Source organism: Ambystoma mexicanum, chromosome 4p (assembly GCF_040938575.1).
Source record: "Ambystoma mexicanum isolate Mex_15411 chromosome 4p, UKY_AmexF1_1, whole genome shotgun sequence".
In the NCBI taxonomy this organism is placed as follows: Eukaryota; Metazoa; Chordata; class Amphibia; order Caudata; family Ambystomatidae; genus Ambystoma; species Ambystoma mexicanum.
The window spans coordinates 772147045-772167616 of NC_090927.1; the positions used below are offsets into that span (position 1 = coordinate 772147045).

At 45.5% G+C, this 20572-nt stretch overlaps 1 protein-coding gene across 5 annotated transcripts in view; it reads left to right on the forward strand.

The window, feature by feature from the left end:
• The window catches only part of DOP1A (DOP1 leucine zipper like protein A), a 2904166-nt gene that overhangs the window by 1868321 nt on the left and 1015273 nt on the right, over positions 1-20572 (forward strand). For 4 of the 5 annotated variants that reach the window (XM_069606321.1, XM_069606320.1, XM_069606324.1 and 1 more), the window contains one exon: positions 9651-9706. In XM_069606321.1, coding sequence (XP_069462422.1) covers positions 9651-9706 — 56 coding nt within the window. The remainder of the gene's footprint in view (positions 1-9650; positions 9707-20572) is intronic. The other variant, XM_069606322.1, reaches the window with a different exon arrangement.

Sequence of the window (20572 nt, forward strand, 5' to 3'; positions counted from 1 at the left end):
ATTGGGATTACCGATAACAAAACAGACCATTTCCAGATGGATTATTTTGGCCATTCTGGAATGTTACAAACTGGCAGGGAAAGAGCCTCCTCAAAATCTTAGGGCTCATTCATCCAGGGGAAACGCAGCCTCTTTGGCCCTCCAAGAGGGTTACCGATTCGAGACATATGTGTGGCTGCCACATGGTCGTCTGCACATACCTACACAAGATTTTACAACCTGGATTCCTCCTCTAGCCCAGAGACTAGATTTGGCAAAGCTGTGTTGCATTCTGTTAATTCTTGAAGGGAAACATGGCAATTTTACTCCCACCTCCAGTTACACACCACTGCTATGGGAGTCTATCAAGATAAGGAATACGTCGGAGGACACAATCCCTTCGAAGAACAAGTTACTTCTTACCTGGTAACTTTCTTTCGATGGGATGTTCCTCTGACGTATACCTTATCGCCCCTCCCATCCATCCCCTCAGTAAAACTTCCCTTGTGGTTCATGTAAAACAACTGTTAACGTCAAAACGGAACTGAGCAACGGACGCTGCACAAGTCTATTTATACACATGATGATGATGGCGCCGATACGGAGGCTGTCGAGGGACATCGGCTCAAGGGACGTCGATGCGCAGCGCCCTCTACTGAAAAAACTTTTCCGAGGCCAGCAGGCTGGAGATGATCTATCAGGATAAGGAATACGTCGGAGGAACATCCCATCGTAAGAACGTTACCAGGTAGGAAATAACTTGTTCATCTGTGTGATTCTCCCTATCAATGTGGCCGAGGCCCAGACACTATCCTAGAGAAAGATTTATGGACATGTGAATAATGAGTGTATGTGATTTTGTTGCCCCGCAGTTATGTCCAGACATCCCGTAGTGTAAATTGTTCAAATCCTGCGTTAAGGGTGTGCAATGCTGGTGGATGTACATATTTAGTTTTAGAGCACCTGTCCCGGGAGAGATCCCAGGCAATATTTGAATCCCCCAGAAAAAGTGTGTCGCCCACGCTAAAATGTTCCAATTCCGTTAGGACCATTTTCAAGCACCCCTCTTGGCCTGCATTGGGGGCGTAGATGGAGGCCACTGTAAGGGTGAGTGAGCCCAGCTAAAGGAGAAGGAAGATGTATCAACACTCTTTGTCTGCCTTAGTCTTCAGAATTGTTGCCTGCGTGCCATCTTTAAGCGCAAGGAGTACCCCCGCTTTTATCTCCTTAGCATTGGCTTGCATAATCTTAGGGTATTGTCTGAGTATTGAGAGTGTCTTTCCTGAATCTTGACGTGGGTCTAGTTTTTTCCTTTTGGCGGCGGTATTTAAGCCCCAAATATTAAGTGTTAGGCATTGGAAAATATGTTGGTTTTGCCACCGGGTGGTGCCCGTTGAGCCTATGGAGTAGATGGAAGATCCTCCATTAACTCGCATTCATGTTCTTCTCCCGATGCGTGTTCTAGCTCTGAGTCCCTCGCTCGGTTAAGAGCTGGCTCGGCCCCCTCCTCGCGGCGTTGCAACCGCTTGTGCTTTGCTCCCCTCCACATTGGCATGCTGTTTTTTCCACCACTTAGCCCAGCGGCTCCTCCTCGCTGCTTTCCCTTCTGGCCAGCAGCCCTTCTACGCTGCCTTTCCCCATTGTGGCTCGTAGCTTGATATCGCTGCTCTCTCCCTCTTGTCCTTCTGTACACACGTGCTGCTCTCACACTCCCTGTCGTGCGACTCCCATGCGTTCTCTCTCAACCCAATTGCCTTTCTCTCTGTTCCCTCTCACTCGCTCTCTACACGGATTCGGAGTGTTGCTCATGGCTCTCATTCTCACCATCTACTGTTACACTCCTGGCTTCTCCTGCATACAGCACCTTCAGTTGTCTTCTTACTGAAGCAGTTACCTCCTGTATACTTGGCTGTTGCCTACTTGAATATTCTGAAGCCCGCACCTCCTACTCTGCAGAAGAAGGATCCGAGTGTATCAGCCGCTGCATCCTTTCTTCCAGGCGGGTGGTTAGTCAGCATGTGAATATCTTTTCGTCCACATTAAGTCGTGATATAGGACGATAAGATGGGCACCTAGCAGGATCCCTCCCTTCCTTGGGTATTACTGTAATTCGTGCATTACTAAAGGATGCCAGAGCAGTCCCTGTCTCAAATATATTATATACTTTGGTCATATGACTCAGAAACACCCGAGAATTGCTTATAAAAGCCTGTTGTGTATCCGTCTTCACCTGGGGTCTTCCCATTAGGGAGCCGCTGAATTGCAGCCAGCACTTCCTCAGCAGTGATCAGGCTCTCTAGGAGCCCGACTTCAGGGTCAGTGAGTCCCGCCATTTCCATGCCCTCAAGATATTCCTTGGTCTCTGAGCAATCCGTATCATATAGGCCTTCATAGTACTGCGCAAAACCTTTAGCTATCACCGGCGGCGTTGTACATGGAAAATCCCCCCAATTCCCTCTGCACTGTAACCCATCCCTCAGCCCTCTGCGCTCTGAGCATCGCGACCAGCAGCAGATCTGCATCATCCCCTTTCTTATAGAATGTTTGCTTAAGATACTTCAGTTTACACAGGGTATCCCCCAGTCTAAGCACCTTCAACACTGCTCTCTTCTTATTCTTATGTATGCCCCATTTCCTACTGAGGGCCACCTCCAGCAATCTCACGAGAGCCACACTATCCTCCCATACATAGCTTAATTCTGGAGGTGGTGTGTGTTCTCAACTCTCCTTCTCCGTGGGGGCACTCAAGGGTCCTTGCGTGGGGATGGGCCATTCAGACGCAGATCCTTGCGCCCTGTCTGTCCTCGCTGGCACCGGGTGAGGCCTGGCTGTGTCTCCTACTTTCCCCTTTTCTTAGCTGGACTCACCTGATGGTCCAGCACTGCATCCGTTTCTGATGTTAGATGGCCTAAAGCCTGTTCTGCCTTCAAAGTGACCCGGTATGCTATTGCATCTATCTCAAACTGCAAGGCGAATGGATTATGCCCATTGGTACCTGATCCCTTTTTCATGCAACCACTTTGTGAATAGCTAACAATCTCTCCTATGGGATAAAGTCTGGTTCGAGAGATCTCAAAATGCTGTTACGCTGGGACCTTCCAATTCCAAGTCTTGCCTCAATCATGCCCTGGCTAGCACCTCAGCTTTGTCCTTATATCTGGAGAATCTGGCAATGACTGAGTGAAAGCAGTTACTGTACGGCTTTCTGCCCTTATGCGCTTTCTCCAATTTCACATCCTTATACCCCTTCTGCTTCAAATAAGAGGTTGACAATGGCTTGCACCTTACGTTCCACATGCAGTGTGGTTTCCCCGTCTGCTTCCTTCAAACCCAGTATGCAGATATTATTCCTTCTCTCTCGGTTTTCAATGTCAACTATTTTTAGAGTCACCTCCTCCTGGCACAAATCCAGCTCTGTCATTCGGGCGTGAAGACGCATTTCAACCATGTCCCAGTTGAGTTGGTTGTTCTACAGGCTTTCCACTGTTCCTACCCTATCTGTAAGGTCTGGCAGGGATGCTTGCAGATCCCTTCGAAGTGCCTTCATTTCTGCCAGGATACCCCCAATGCCATCTTTTGTGGCAAAGTTTGATACGTCCACTCCTGCCAGCAGCCTCCCCTCGGGTGTCAACCCCAGCACCCCACTGGGCCTCTCCGTCTGCATTTTCTGGGCACCAGCACCAAGTTATGTCTCTATGGGCCTTCTCTCTGCCGCCCAGGGCATCACAGAGGGCAGCTACCCCTCAATGGTCTCTCATGGTGCCCCACCCCCAGAGATCTCCGTGCCTGGGCCCTCCAGGCCAGGGGGGAGGGGGGGGGCTAGTGTTCCATAAGGAGATGGCTCCCGCAGCCGGGGCACCCAATGCGCTCCTCACCCCGCTGGAGCTGCTTCTCTATCCCTTCCGGTGTCGTGACCAATGGCCGCCACTGCGGATGGGCCGCTCGCCACGGACCTCCAACCTGCCGGTACTCATCAGTTGCCTGATGACCGGCACGGTGCTGGCATGCACAAGATGGGGGCTGGAGATGCCCGGGAGCCCCTCTGCCCTCCTCTCACTCTGTAATCAGAGCCTGGCTGTGCCCGAGCCAGCGCTGGTGGATCCAGGCCCACAATTCCCACTTTGGGGGGCCAGTCCCTGCTTATGGTCCTGCAGCTCCAGGCCCCTGCAGCCATGTGTCCCGATCAGAGTCTCCCAGGCCTAATGCAGCCTGTGGATGGGGGATGGGCACCTCCACTGCCTCCACGTTATACTCCACTCACCACCAGTGTGCCTCATGGGGCCGGGAGCTCCGATCCCTCGTGTGTTCTCGCTCTGTGGGTCTGCCTGGCAGACTCCAACCCCCTTCCACTGGGGATCAAGGATCAGCCTTTTCTCATTGCCGGACCCACCAATATGCGGTCCAACAGCCACTCTCGCCTGCAGTTACCGTCTTCTTCAGTAAGGAGTCACCCGTGTGGTGGAAGCCTTCCGGGTCCTGCCTCCGCAATCACACCTCTCCCGGGGAACTGGGCGGGTCTGAGGTAGTGTGTTCACTGCAAGCCATTTTCCTTATTTGCGCATAGGAGAGGAAAAGTCAAAACAACAATGTACATACTTGTTTAGATCAAGTTGCAAATCGCATCAACCGAACAATTAAGTGCTCATGACACATGCCAATTGTACATAAGTCTCTCGAGTTAATATATATTGCAGACAACAAAATAATATACACATAGTACCTGCAGTCTTCTGTTCTCAACAAATTAGCGCATATGGGTGTGTGTCACTTCACAAATCTGGTTTCTCTGCAGTGTAGGTTCAATGGATTCTCAAAACCAAAAAAACTATTCTCTTTTTGCTTGGTGATAACTTTTGCTTTTCTCTGTAATGCATACGTTCAATGGTGTACCTGTGTCATGTTCTTCTGCAATACATGTAATAACGGAGCGGCATATTAGCCACAAGTTTGCTCTATGTTCCTGTTATATTTAAATATCTAATCGTATCTCTGTATGAATAGAAAGGTGTGGAATGCAGTTTCCTACCGTGCTCAGTAGGATGGTGTTTAAATCTTTACTGTATTCCTTGAATGTCCGGGTTACAGAGATTGTGGCGGCATCTGGCCGTCGGCTTCTACTGTGCTGTCTGGTCTGCATGATGCTGCTAAATCGTAAATTTACACGAGATTACTAATGCTCTTTAAGATTTAGCCAATTTAAAAAAAACACTATGATTACGCTCGCAAACTCTTACTGTGGCTGTTCTCTCAGTGTTAATCTGATGTCGACAGCGTGTGAGCGGCCAGGGAGACAAGCCGATCTTCAGTGCAGAGTCATTGTTATGGTAACACAATAGTTAGGTACAACGCTGCGTACTCGCGCATAGAGACGCCCGGGCACGCTACGTTGTCCGTTGCCTTGGTAATGTCTATACCATAATGTCGCATGGAGTGCAATGGTTAAGAATACCTCTTTCTCAGTTAGGAGAAAGTATACAACGCTTAGAGGTAGAGCTATGGACTGGTCCTAAAACAGATTAAGTAAGAATTCACTTACTTATCATGTATAAAAATGTATTTTAAATTAAAGGTGAAGCATCGAGTGACGGAAGCACCCGCAGGGTCTTGATTACCATGGTGATGTGTAGGCCATAATGACGTGTAATGTATAATGTTTTAGAATACCTTGCTCTCAATGTGGAGAGGGTGCCAAAAGCTGAAAGGTAGAGCAGTGGTCTAGTAATATCACAAAAAAGTTAAAAATAACAAATATCCTGCTCATGATGTGTGAACATTCTTTTCAATTAAGAATGAAGCATTAAGTAATGAAAGGATGCGTCGTTTAGTGATGAAAGGAGGCGTCACGTCTTGTTTGGCAATGAGATAAATTAGCCATTATGTTGCGCAATAGTTCCAAATTGTTTGTAGTAGCTGAGGCAAAGGTATCCAATGCTCAATTATAAAAGTAGGGGACTGGTCACTCACTATTCGGATGAAATAAGACCATCTCAATCTGTTAAGCTTGTTGAGTTAAAAGCAATGTACCAAACTGGTTCTCACTTATATGGCAGTTTCTCAGACCACAACCATATTTTCATTGTGTTGTAGTTGCTAAATCGTTATCTGCAGTCACATGGCGGGTAAATCTGTGGCATTTAGAGGACATTGTCAGAGAAAATGCCATGTAATGTCCAGGTGTGAATTTAAGAAATAGACACAAGCGATCTAGTACTGGTAGGAGTCTCATGTTACTGTGTGTCCATACTATATGTCTTTTCAACTATGTTATTCAACTAATGCAAATATCTGTTTTGAGGTACAGCTCAGTCTTACAGATTAGAATACCTTCTACTGTTCCTAACATTATGTAAGATGGAAATGTCAGTGGATGTAATACATATGCAGTTCCTATCTGCTACTAATCTATTGTGTTAATCAATGATAATGGTTACATAATTAAGGTAGTTTGTAGAAGTCCTATATCTTGTGTCAGAGTTTGCCTGGCCAAGGAGCATAGAGTAAGCTGTGTGCCATTATTGCACAAAAGTCAAAGCATTACACCAAAATTTGTTTCAACACTGTTGTGGGTCTAGTGCCCATGCTTAAGATGTTAGCACATGTGCATAACAATATAGTTCTCTCTTTCTTATAAGAAACAGTGTAGATCGAGATCCTCATTTAGACTGCGAGGAGATACTGTAACCAATCTTTCAATCCAATATACTTTTCTCTGTTCAAGTTTCTTTGAAAAGCTGATTCTCAAATTGGTTGCTTTGACAACTTCCAGAATTTGGAACCTTATTTGCAACACTTGATGTTTAGCCTGCTCAAAATGTCTTGCAACCGGTGAATAATGGTTATGTGTTCTTATATTAGACTTATGTTCATTCCATCTTAAGCAAGCTTTTGTGCTAGTTTGTCTAATATGTAATAGACTACATGGGCATTTAATACAGTAAATTACTCCTTGCGATATGCAGGTTGTGTAATCTTTGATTTTAATTTTCTCTCCCATCCTGGGGTGTGTCACTGTGTTGCCTTTAATGATGTAGTTGCAATTGTTGCATGTCATACATGGGAAGGTTCCTTCCTTTTTCGGTTTATCTTGTAATTACTTTAGGTTTTGTCTTCACCAGGAGGTCTCTTAGATTGCTGCTCCCCTGATTGGCAAATATAGGTTTATCTTGAAACAGATTCTGAAACGTATCATCACAGGTTAGCAAAGGCCAATGTTTCAAGATGATACTGTACACTGTATTTGCTCACAAAACCAGTGGATTCTCAGTCGCAGTGGTGCTCAGGAGTTAACAAACCTGTTCTCTCTTGGGTAGATAGTTGCTCTACAGAGTTCCTCCTTGTATCCCCTTTCCTTGAACTTGTTGAGCTTCTCCTTCTTCTCTCGTTCGTATTGGTTGAACATGATTGACAGAAGTATACATCCAATCAGCGTGTGCCTGATGCTGTCATATAAGGTTTATGAAAAAGCCTGATTAGCTGAATACTCTACAGGAAGGAAACAGTAATCCAAAAAAATGCGGTATACATAACTAATTCCAAAAGCCCACCCTACAACAGGAATAATTTGGCACACAGTTGTCTTCCCCCAGTTTCAGATAAAACTAAAAAAAACCCGTGCACAGCTCTACAGTATTTATCTTGTTTACTGCATAGTTATTTACTCTTGCTATGTAGTTGACTTGAGGCTGCATAACAACTGGCTTCATTTCAGAAATATGAACGCAAGCGACTCAGAATTTAAACATTTAAATACATGTGTTTCATTTGTTAGTGTTTTATATTGCTCAGCAAGCTACTTCAAAGTGCTATGAACCAGCAGAGAGAGTTGTATGTGGGGTTGAGGAGAGGCAGTGCTGGAAGAGATCGTGGAGCAGAAGGAAGTATAAAGAAGGTGAAAAATGGCTTAAACAAACAACTTTCATTATGGATTCCTTTGTACAACATAAACTTTCTATGATCTAGCAGAGGGTTTTGTGCCTCCCTCTGCAGCATTATGACCAGGGGGATATCGCCCAATCAAAACACATCCCAGACAACACTACACAGGTGTAGCCATTGAAAAGAAGACCAGAGGGTTTACAGGCGGTTCAGTCTGGTAATAGGGGCTTGCAGGAGTCTGGTGTTTGGTGAAGGCTGGAGACTGGAAGGGAGAAGACAACCAGGAGACTGCAGGACTGAAGGCCACTGAAGAGTTGGAGGCAGAGGAGGCAGGAGAAGGAGTTGGGGTAAACAGAAGTGGATTGTGAGGGGGTTGGAAAATTAGAAGTGGATTGTGTGGAGGCTGGAAAACTAGAAGTGGTGAATAGAGATGTTAAAAAGTCAGGATTGGACTGGAAGGAGCAGGAGGGTTGAGAGGAGATCGGAAAGGTGTATTGACCAGCTGTAGATTAGGAGGAAGTGGTAAAACCAGGACTGAAGTGGAAGGAGGGGCTAACATGTAAGGGAAGAAAAGGTGGGGAAGGCAGATGAGGATGAGGTGGTGAGACCTAATGGGGTGGAAGGTGGCATCTCTGCAAATAGACTGAAGGAGGTAGTGATAACATGAGAAGAGAAAGAGGAGGCAAAGGGACTACCATCTTGGATTTTATAAGAACATTGATTTAGAGGTACTGGTGTGGGTTTTGGGTAGTCATGAAAGGAGGCTAGAGTTTGGCCCACGGCTTGTGTATGAGTGGAGGCCACTATGACCAAGAGTAAAAGAGGAAACTGGGGGAGGTGGCTGTAGTAGGAGGTGAAGTTGGGAAGCAGTAGTGACGTCAGGACAAGGTGGTGATAGTAGAGAGATAGACACTGAGGCAGTGGTCAGCACAAAGGGGAGCGATGCAGAAGAGCTATGAAAGGTACCATTAGCGCTAGAAACAAGATCCAATAAGACCATAATTAGTTAACAAGCCAAGGAGAATTTAGCGGGCCGGGATGACCCTATGGCAGGCTCAGAAGGTGGGTAAGGAATGAGACTGGACCAGTGGACCAGGGAGAGTAGTGACCGTCCCGAGAGGGAAAGTAGTTGGAAGGGTAGGTTTCAGGCAACCCCTCCCAAGAACCTTTCTCTATCTATTCTTTTTTTAATAAATCATTTTTTATTGAGTTTGCATAATAAAACAGCATAGCATAACATAGTTCCAGTACGCAATCCAGGACCACAATACTCTTCCTTACCAATGCTGGCTCCCTCCCCCCTCCTCTGGCCCCTCACGGATCGGTATCTTCCCATTTTGAGTGGTGTTCAGACATCGTCCTATCCCTCCACCCCTTCCCTTTTCTCCCAGATCTTCAGGTGCTTCACAGTCGATCCTCTGTTCCTATAGGTTTTCTCAATCTATTCTTGACAACCACGCTGAAGGACTCAGCCATTCGACCAGTCTGGTCGCTACTTCATTGGAATAATTCAGCAGGCTTAGAACACAGATCATTTAAACAATGGTGGAATTTATGAGGTCTGATAATTTATTCTGAGGTGGCATGGTGGAATACTTCTTTCTTCAGTGTGTTTTTGACCCGAAGGTAGTGTTGGAAAACTGTAATATCATTCATTTTTCATTCATGAAACTGTGCAAGAAAGCTATTAATTTAGTAATCAGAGTATGCAGAGTGGTGGTGTTAAGTTATTTTAAAACCGAATTACCACAATGTGAAATTTTCATAGTAAAATGTACTTTTATGAATTGTTTCAGAAGCATCTTTCATTGGAAGTTTGCATGTTGCAGTTTTTCTACGCTTATGTTCAAAGGTGAGATATTACATTATTTTAATTTGCTGTTTACAAGAAAAAAATGTAATTACGTGATCCAATGCTACTTATCCATAATAAACTACTTAGGCGAGCCATGGTTAATGTTATGAAATACATTTGACTAGAACTGGAGGTATATATAACTCTTACTACTGGAGAAACATCCCCAAAGTTCATTAAGTGTGATCATCATATGCAAATGTACAGTGAGAGTCTCCCAAACAATTGAACCTTCAGCCATGTACAACATATTCAAAGTTCTCAGAAATGGTGTGATAATTAAAGTCTCTGATGCAAGTACATTCATTACCTGTCTGCTGTAAGTATCTCAGTACCTGTTTGTAACAAACCCATCAGCCCTCTACCTTTTAGTTTAAACATATTGTATACCAATCTTAGTGGAATGTAAATAATCTGCTCAGCAAAGTATAAAGCAGTTCGGATTTAGCCACCCCATTGTGGCCTTGCTTAAGGCCTGCCTCTATTTCAGGCACTTTCTCTGTCCCCTTGAACTAATGGCATGTTGCAGCAGCCAGGCCTGTAGCATGATTTTTATGAAGGCTAAATAATAAAGCATTTTTAAGTAACCATTATTGAGGGTCCTCCAGCTGTGGCATTGAGAGTTGTTTCTCTCCATCAGTTATGTTTGTTTTTTCTTGCTGCACTTGTCTGCCATGAAACTGTGTTCCAGTTAAATAGAGGCAAGCAATTTTCATCGCAGCCACAAGTGGACAGAGGGGCAGCTCCAGCCATAGTATGTGATACTTCCATGTGCTACGTTCGATACACTGCGTGTTCATTACCTCCTACATGTGCTCCTTTTTCTCCCCTGTGTGTTTTGTGTCAATGCCTTGCTGTTCGCGATTCACACACTTATTGTGGAGGTGATCAGTGCACAGTGTGTCTTGTGGAGCATAAGGCCACTCTATGACCGAGACTACAACTTGCTGGGTGAGGAGTTACAGGCTTAGACCACACAGTGGCTTACAGAGACCTCAGCCCCCCACCCAAACCCTTGTGTATGCATTCCTTCCTCTACCTCTGTGCTCCTGCTTCCCCACATTGTGCTGCTCATTCCGTGTGCCTCTTCTCTCCAGGCGTATGCTCATCCCTCTTGTCCTTTATCTTACCCCCCTTTGTGCTCCTCCTTCTTTCTCTCATCTGTTGCTTCTGTGCACTTTCTAAATGCACGGAAATTAAATAGTTAATTATGAGCCAAGTCTTTTCCACTTCAGCATCTCATGCACTCCTTCCACTTTTATTCTGTCCTCATACTCACTCTACTGCCCAATTTCCTTGTGCACTCCCACATATTCTGGGCTGCTTTTACACACCATATTTTGCTCCTGCACACACCCCTGTGCTCATTACTTGCCCTGCACATGCTCCTTTCACACCTCCACAGTGGTCAATCCTCACTGCTCCAGTGCCGCCTAAGCAACCCCCCAACCCCAGTGCGGCTCAGTCTTTCTTCCACACCTCCAAGTTCTCTTTCCATGCCCCATTTGGCCCCAGAGATTCATCCTCACCCAAGTGGTTTTTCCTCGACACACCAATGGTGATGTGCATACTAGATGGTATCTCAACCCTTAAATTATTGCAGGCTCCTGGGTCTGATTGTTTATCTGCTGCAAACTTCAGAATCAACCCCAGCTTGTGGGCGCTGATAATTCATCTGTTCTTACAGAAGGTATGAAATACAGGCAATCTACTCAAGGATTGGACCAGGAGTATTGTTACACACGTTATTAAACATTATACAGATAGACATTATGCATAACGGCTCCAATCTGAGCTGCCAATGTTGGTTAGGTAAAACAAGATATGCTGCAGACAGATAATGAGTTTAACTGCCAAGGCTTGATGGGTTTGAGACTTGAGCAGAACAGTAGCTACTATTGTAATATTGCACTGTTATGGTTTCGCTGTTTGTAGGAGTGCTCCAATTAGTATGGACTATTATTTAGTAATCTTCCATGTTATATGGAGGGTTTGTATATTTCTTTACGTTTTGACAGCATCAGCAAGGGTTAACTCTGTTCAAAACTGTAAATTGGGGATTATCAGTGCCTTTGTTGAAACGTCTTGTCACATTGCTTTGCAGGAGAAGGACTCTTTCCTAGTCTTTGCACTGCATGCCAGTTTTATTTCAAGCCTTGTGCCACCAGCGGCGGTAAGCTTGGCAGCAAGGTTGCAGGCCTTCGTGCAATGGTTGTCTTGTGTGTGATAGAGATGATTTTGAAAAAAATCCTTGCAAGGAAAGGTAGCAAGACCACGCAAAATTGGAGAGATGTGGTCGAATTTCTTGCAGCCTGCTATGAGGCATGTTGCAGCATGATGGACCACCCTATAGAAGGGACAGGTGTATTGCAGAGGGCCAAGTTTATGGCAGGGAGCCAGACGGGGAGGGCGACAGTGCAACCACGTGTGTCTTCTCTATTGAAATTGACTTTTATTAAGACGTAGAAAACCTTTGATGGAACCTCCTTTGGGCAAGACAATATTTTCCTTCAGCATGTCAAAGAAGCGTGTAGCCCTGCTACCTTAAAATCTGCAAACAAACTTGTGCACAAAAAGATTGTCTGGGTGAAATATAGAGGTCCATGCAGTAGACATTCATTATACTGTTACACTAAACTAATTAAGGACTTTGAAAAGCCATGGAACAGAGTCCTGCAGACCCTCAAAGTAGAGGTCCACATAATGATTTTTTAGGGGCCTTAGCAGATAACGGATGGATTTCCCACAAGCATGTTAAACACACTAGAATGCTTATTGAGAAGCGTTGTAAAGGGGGTAGGCGGTATAGTCCACAGTATGCCGTGACAATTTTTGAGGAAACTTAAGTGCAAGTATTTTATTCATTTTTGATATTTGATATAGGCCGGACCTAGCTCCACAGAGTGCTTTTTATGGAGTCTCTTGTATTGAGAGCATTTCAAACATGAGATTCTGTATAATGAACCGTGTGGTGTCGTTTTGAAACCAGTTTACAGAAAGAAGAATGTGATGGGGAGTGGGCATGGTAACCTATAATTGGAGCATTATCGAATAGAACACTATACTTATGTTTTTGTATTACTTATTTACAGTATATTATTCTTAGTGTCAGTTTAGAGCGGAGGGAGACAAAAGGACTTGCTCAGAACCACACATTGATTTGGTTGCACCCAGATTAGAACTGAGGTATTTGGTTTCAATGGTCAGTAATTTACCCACACGAACTTGTCTGCTCTCAGTAGAACAATAAGCCTAAAATCAACTCTATTTATGCAAATCCCATGCTCCATCAAGTCTACTTTGCGGATGTAGACCTGCCCAGAAAAATGTATTGGTCTTCAAATGTAACAATATTTTATTATATTTTTTATTTGTAAGTTTATAAAGCGCCGCAACCCGCAGGCATCGGGGCGCTGAACAAGAAGACAAGGACAACAGAAATGTAACGGGACAGGTAGCCATAGCTCTCAACCATTTGTGTCGCAAAGGCGGGTGAAAACACCCGATTTTGTTTTTGGCGGGTGAGACGCCCGTTGGAATGAACGGGCGTGCAGGAGGCTTGGCGGGTGAGTCAGCCCTTTACAAGGCGGGTGCCACCCGCCAAAAGCGTGTGAGTTGAGAGCTATTGGTAGCAGTAATCAGTGTTGAGTGGAGGTGGATAGTTGCTGTTTTATCTGATTAGCATACACATTAGACAATCAGTAGAGACCTTGATAAAAATTAGTTGTGAATCTTTTTCACCTACAAATGCCAACACGAGTAATGTGCAAAGATAAAGGTCATTGCATTACCTTTTGCATTCAATCACCATGATAATTAGGCAATAATAAGCCCCTGCTCGTCAGGGTTTATTGCTATTGGTATCCCGGCACGTTGTACCGGGATACTAATAGTGTTTTTTTTTTAAAGTTGAGGAACAGCGTGTTTGCTGTTTCTCAACTTAAAAACTACAAAACAAGATGGTCACCATGGATGAAGGAGAAGGGAACTACACGTAGTCACTTCTCCCTTTCTATGGTGGCCATTGCTGTGTCCGGGATGCCCCGGGCAGGAATACTATTCCCAGTGCCAGCAAGGAAGCACCAGGTAAGTGGGGCAGGGGTGGAAGGGAGTTGACCATGTGGAAAAGTGGGGTGGATGAGTGCAGGGTTGCACTTATCTCGATCACGGCAGAGGAAGATGGCGGCCTCCAGCTCTGAGGAGGCTTGGTGCGGGGCGTTTTACCACATAGTAAAACCCCAATTCTGAGCCTCCTGATTGGCTCGGAGGCTGCAATCACATCCTCGCTATGTACTAATATGAATTAAAGCATTATATGTCCATTGGGACAAGTATCTGTATAAAGGCACACACAAATGTGTTTGGGAAGGCAGGGAGCTGGCATTAGTGCTCATGGTGAGTATAGGGAAGGGAATTGTTTTACAATGGGGATATGATATTATGATTATGATTAACTTTATATTAGGGCTCCAGGGTCTACAATAGTTTAAAGAAAAGTTAGAGGCAATATGTTTTTCCTGGTGGTCCAGCTGGGAGTAAAAGAATCACAGTCGCATCTGATTTTTTTAGAGAGATTTTTGTGGGACAGAACACAAAATCAAAGAGTGCCACCATGCCATGTGAGTTTTGAGGGATACACATGATTTCTGCAGAAGAGGTTACAAAACAACATCTGAGAGCAGTTCTAGATTTTCTGTTGGGCAACAGAAAATCAGAGTGACGTGTGAATTGTGCATGTTAGAACACAAAAACAGTGACACATTAACACAATCACAGTGCTTGGCAAGTGATATCTGAGGAAGGCAAGACTAAATTACAGGGTAACGTAGGATTGTTTCATATGATCAAAGTACAGTACCAAGATAGCAATTGCCTGAGCACAGTTTCGTTCACAAACAGCCTTGGAGTTCTCACAGTGCTGTCAGTGCAAGCAGGCATTCTGTGGCAGGAACATTGTCACCACTGGAACAACATTGCACACTACAGAACCAGTACTTGAAGGCACAGATAAGCATACACTCTCACCACAATTGAGTCCCATTGTATTGAATTACTTCACAGTGGATAAGCCACTGCACCATGTTGCCACCTGCAGTCTGGGTGGGGCTGGTGTTGATGCCAATTCACATGGTCCAGCAGAGATGAGATACACAAATGTGACACTCTCTTCCCCAATGCATCTGGGGCTAAAACAGAATGCTATATTAAGCGTTTGGCAGCCCATGTAATGGGTGAATATCTACTTGACACATGTATTTGAAAAAGGATAAATCCCTTCAGTTTGGCTTGAGTAAGTAGGCTGTATGTTCAGCAGTACTCATATGATGGGCCATTGAACGCAAAACCTGTATCTCTGCTAGTTTCCACAGCAAAATAATGTTTAGTGCTGCCTGGGATATTGTGTCTGGCTGCAGGAGACATCTTTCCCAGTCCCCAATCTCCAATAATAGACATTAATTAAAAATTAACCTGAACCCATCCTGACTATGACGAACCTCTGTTCCAACGCCAACAGCAAGACATTGGGCATACAGAGGATGATATGTTACCCATTATGTCTCTGACACCAGTAAGTATATTAGGGGCAGTGGGTGTGGGAACTAAGTCTGATACTGATAGCAGCGGTGGAACATTTGTGAATAACAAAGCTTGTGATGTTGACTGTCAGCGGGGCACCAGGATTGTATTATTACTCTAGCAGAACCACAAGCTTGCACATGAAAGTTCCTCGTTTCCTCAATATTTCTAGCTCTTATGTAGAGCAGAGCCACTGTCACAGTTTTTCAGGCTCCCACACAAAACTGAGCCATTCTTTCAATTCCCACGTTTTTCTGGCTCACCCTTAGGTTAAAGCCACTTTTTAGGCATTCCCATATAGGGCAGTCACACCCTCAAGGCTGTCTTTCCTTCCACCTGGCCTGCCCACTGACAAGATGGAAGAATGTTGTTGAAGCTTGTGCCTCTACACGCCATGCTGTATGAGTATATATCCAGCTGCCCTGACATACATCTATGCAAACTACATTGGCTTCCTCCCCGTGCCAGGCTACTATTCGAGACTGCATGTATAATCTAAAAAGCAGACACAAGTAGCACACCAGCGTACCTGGTGGCTATGTTCCGCATATCTGGTGGCACACACTCCTCACAGCAAATTGGCCAACCAACTTGAATCACAACTTGTCCGCAAAGAGTGGACCTGCAAACAATCCTTCGAATGGATTGTGTCCTCCCACCTATTCCTCATCTTTGATATACTCTGATATCTTGCTTGCAGCTCGGAAACCTTTCTCAGCATAGGGCGCCATACGTCGTCATCGACCTTGTATCCTTTGAGAGCCTCCGTCCTTCTCGAGTATGACGTTGATGCTGGTATATAGGGCCCAACCCTTGCCCGTTGCCTTCAGTTCTGTTTTTCCGCACAGCTGCTAGAAACGTTTTTTTGCCTCAGCCTGTTATTTACTGCGTAGCTAAGATGTCCATAATCGATCCTCATCGAGCATGTCCCTGGTGCCTGGGGGTGGGCCACAACGTCGAAGATTGTGGCCTGTGCCAGTCTATGACTGGAAAAGCGATAAAGGAGAGGAAGGGGAACTTGCTTTGGGCAAACCATCCCTGAGTTTGTTTTCGGTGACCCCCACAAATGTTTTGTCCGAAGATAAGAACCCAAGATGGAGATCTCTGCACCGGGTCAAGAGGCACGGTAAATGTTCAAAGCGTGCGAGATCTTGGCAGCCCTCTCCGTCATCTTCGAGGAGATCAAAAAAAAGGAGTCATCACTCCAGGTCATCCTCTATGGATTCCTCGTCCGAAGAGAAACTGGTACAATTTCTTTAAAAGGGGGCTATTCAAGCGGAACTGGAAAAGTTCTGCTGGCAGATGTTATAGGTGTTTGAGAAGGCGGCAAATGAAGACGTTGGAAACACCCGATCCCATTGCTTGAAAGGCCAACAGGGTGTCGTCTATGAAAACCACTGACTGTGCACCTGAGGGCAGGGACAGTAGCTTGAAGGCTTTGAAAGGATTTGATGACCTCAAAGGCATCTTGTGTGCCTCTTATGGCATTGACGCCTCAAAGGGATCCTCCTTCTCCGACTCATTCGTCAGTGCCAAAGAAGTCCAAGTCGAGTCTATCAACACCAAAACAGTCAGGGTCAAAGCCCTCGAGGTCTTTTCAAAGGTTTTTCAATCCCTGGGAAAAAGATACTTCTTTAAGTCCATGGCCTCTCTTTATGAGGAAGAGGTGGAGGAAGAAAGCCCTATTTATAGTTTTTGTATGGAATACGGCACTGATGGTGTTCCAGAGGAGCTAATATCCCAGGCATCTAAAACGAGAGACCTTGTGGACATCCTGCAGGATGCCAGTGGTCTAGACAACTCTCCCGGGGTTAATGTTGGCACTCCTGAAGGTCCAGGTCATGCTGATGCATCTTAAAGGTTAGTAATGGCAAATGTTATTGAATACCTTGGATGGGGTAGATCATCTGTTGAATATGAACAGGATGGCCTAAAAGATATTTTGGACAGGGTACCTCCTAAGGACCAAGTCCTTCCCTTCCATACAGCAGTGAAAAGGAGTTCTAGAGTACTGGAAACATGCAGATACCATCCCTGTGGTTCACAAGGATTTCACACAAAAATACAGACCCTTGTCAGTGGATCCAGAGTTTCTTTCGAAACATTTGAGTCCACAAAGCCTTGTTGTGCAAGCAGCTACTTCTGCATCTAAGGGAGCAGCCTGCCCCATAGTCCCTCCGGACAGGGAGGGTAAAAGGCTCGATGCCATGGGAAAGAAAGTTTTCTCTGCAGGGTGTATGACACTGAAAACAACAAATGCAATTTATGCTATAATGAAGTTCACCTTCACTTTGTGGGAGGTGATAGCCATGGCATCTGAACACTTCACAGAGGGTGAGGAAAGGGATTGTTCTATGAGCATTATTCAGGACGGTAAAGATGCTATGTGCTAATCATTGCAGTCAGGGCTAGACACTGCAGATTGTATTAGCCGTTATATGTCTGCTTGTACAGTGCTTAGATGATTTGCCTGGCTTCGTAAATCAGGGTTTGCTTCTGATGTGCAATCCAGATTATGGAATATGCCGTTTGAAGTGTCTTACTTGTTTGGATCTAAAGCAGGCGAAAGTCTTGAAAAGATGCAGTAGTGTAAAGCAGCGGCAAAATCTTTGACTCCGGCCATTAGGCAGCCCCAACAAGGTCGAACAGCTCCATCTACTGCTCTGGGATGGAGAAATCGTTTGTTTCGTTACTATTCCTCAGTTAGCAGAGCAAGATGTCAATTTAACCAGAGGGGATAGAGAAGGCAACCTTGAGGCAGTCGAGGACGTACAGGCAGAGGAGCTGCAGAAGTATCTGTTGCCTTGCCTTCTGCAGCAACTGGTGCCACAAAACCACTTTGAAAACTTGAAACATTCAACAGTAGTGGGAGGCAGATTATCCCAGCATCTGAAAGAATGGCAAAGTATTACAACAGATGCTTGGGTAGTACAAACTGTCACCCATGGTTACTGCCTCCCTTTTCTAAAGAGACCACCAGACTGTCCCTCTCGAGACCAGTCCTTGAAAGTCCCAGATCCGCTCATTCAGGAAATTCAGAAACTGTTGCAGAAAGGTGCAGTCGAACAGGTACCTGCAGCAGAAAGCAGTCAAGGCTGGTACTCTCCTTATTTTCTGATCCTGAAAAAGGACAGAAGGTTCCAACCCATCTTCGGCTTGCGATGCTTGAACAAGTTCCTCAGGAAGGACAAGTTCAAGATAGTCACTCTCTCGCAGATCTTCGAGGCCCACCAGCTCCAGGATTGGATCGTGTCATTGGATCTTCAGGATGCTTATTTTCATGTGTCAATTCATCTCAAGCACAGGAAATACCTGAGATTCGCTGTTGGCAGTTCGCACTATCAGTTTTGAGTTCTACCATTCGGGCTAACTTCTGCCCCGAGGGTTTTCATCAAAGTGGTGGCAGGGAATCTACGGAGGGGGAGGATTCACATCTACCCCTACCTGGACTATTGGCTGATTAGAGCTCGTTCACCTGAACAAGCTCTGGAACATCTGGACAGCACCTGTCATTTGCTCTACAAGCTGGGCTTCTCCCTCAACTGGACTCTTCCTCAGGAAAAGCTTCACCACCCGAGGTGAGCGCTATCCACATAGCACAGATGGTAAACAAATTTCAAAGTGCCTCAAATCTTCTGGCCTTCAATTTTCTGAGGTTGCTCGGTCTCATGGCATCTTGCATTTTTCTGGTGCCAGAGGCCCATCTGAGAATGAGGTCCCTTCAGTGGGCTCTCAGGACTCAGTGGTCACAGTTCTCTGGCAGGATGACAGACCTGGTACGGATCCCGAACAGGGACCTGCAGGATCTCCTGTGGTGGTCCGTCAAGGAGAATGCGTTGAATGGTTAACCCTTTTGGCAAACATGGCTGGAGATCACAGTGGTTACAGACTCTTCCCTATCACGTTTGGGAGGTCACACCAACGGTCTAGCAATCAGCGGACACTGGTCTCCGTTGGAGTCCAAACTGCATATCAACCTTTTGGAGAAGAGGGCAATCAGACTAGCGCTGATGGCCTTCCTGCCCTCTGTACAAGGAAAGAGTGTCCTGATAATGACAGACAACACAGTGGCCATGCATTACCTCAACAAGAGAGGGGCTGTGGGGTCACTTCCTCTGTGCAGACAGGCAATCCAGCTCTGGTTGTGGCATTGCAAGAAGGAATCTCTCTGTCAGCAGTTCATCTGGCCGGAGAAGAAAACACAGCGGCGGACACTCTGAACAGGCAGAGCACAGTCTCCTACGACTGTGAGTTAGCTCGGGAAGTCCTTCAAGAGATCCTCACCCTTTGGGGAACCCCACAAAAGGATCTGTTCACAACCATTGTCAACAGGAAGTGCACACAGTTCTGCTCCAGGGAATTTTCCCGGGAGGAGCTCTAGGGGACGCGTTTGTAGTGGACTGGGAATGTCCACTTCGGTATGCGTTTCCGCCAATCCACGTCATTCCTCAAGTTCTCAGGAGGCTAAGAACATTTCAGAAATCCCTGATCCTGATTGCCCCGGACAGGGCCAGGACGACGTGGTACCCGGAACTTCTGGAAATGTCCATCTGCCCTCAAATTCATCTTCCACAAAGAGACCACCTTCTCTCGCAAGAGGGGGGGCGCAATCTTCATCCAGATATCAGGACCCTCAATCTCCACACATGGTTTCTGAGAGGTTGAGGTACAAAGATTGGGACCTTCCGGAAGATGTCATGGAGGTGTTGCTTCCGGCCAGAAGGCCAGCAACAAAATCTTTTTATCGCTGCCGGTGGAACACATTTTGCAGCTCTGTAGAGATAAAGGAATTGATCCATTTAGGTGTGACACACCATCGGTTCTGTCTTTTCTACTATATTTAACCCATCAGGGGCTACAGGTTGCTACAGCCAAAGGCTATCTGGCTGCTCTGTCAATTTTTAAGCGGTCTCTGGAGCAAGCTTCCTACTTCAAGATTCCTATAGTCATCCAATTTCTGAAATGGTTAACCAACATCTTCTCACCGGTTCCTTTTATTGTTCTGGTCTGGGATCTCAACCTGGTTTTAAGCTTCCTGATGGGTTCTCCATTTGAGCCATTACATTTTTGTCCACTTAGGATGTTGTCTTTGAAAACTGTATTCGTAACAGCCATTACTTCTGCTCGCAGAGTGAGTGAGCTTCAAGCCTTGTCTTCTAAACCACCATTAACAGTCTTTCATAAGGACAAGGTAGTTTTGAGGGTTTGTCCCTCTTTTCTGCCAACAATAGTGTCAGAATTTCATTTGTCACAAAAGATTGTTTTACCGGCTTTCTACCCCCATCC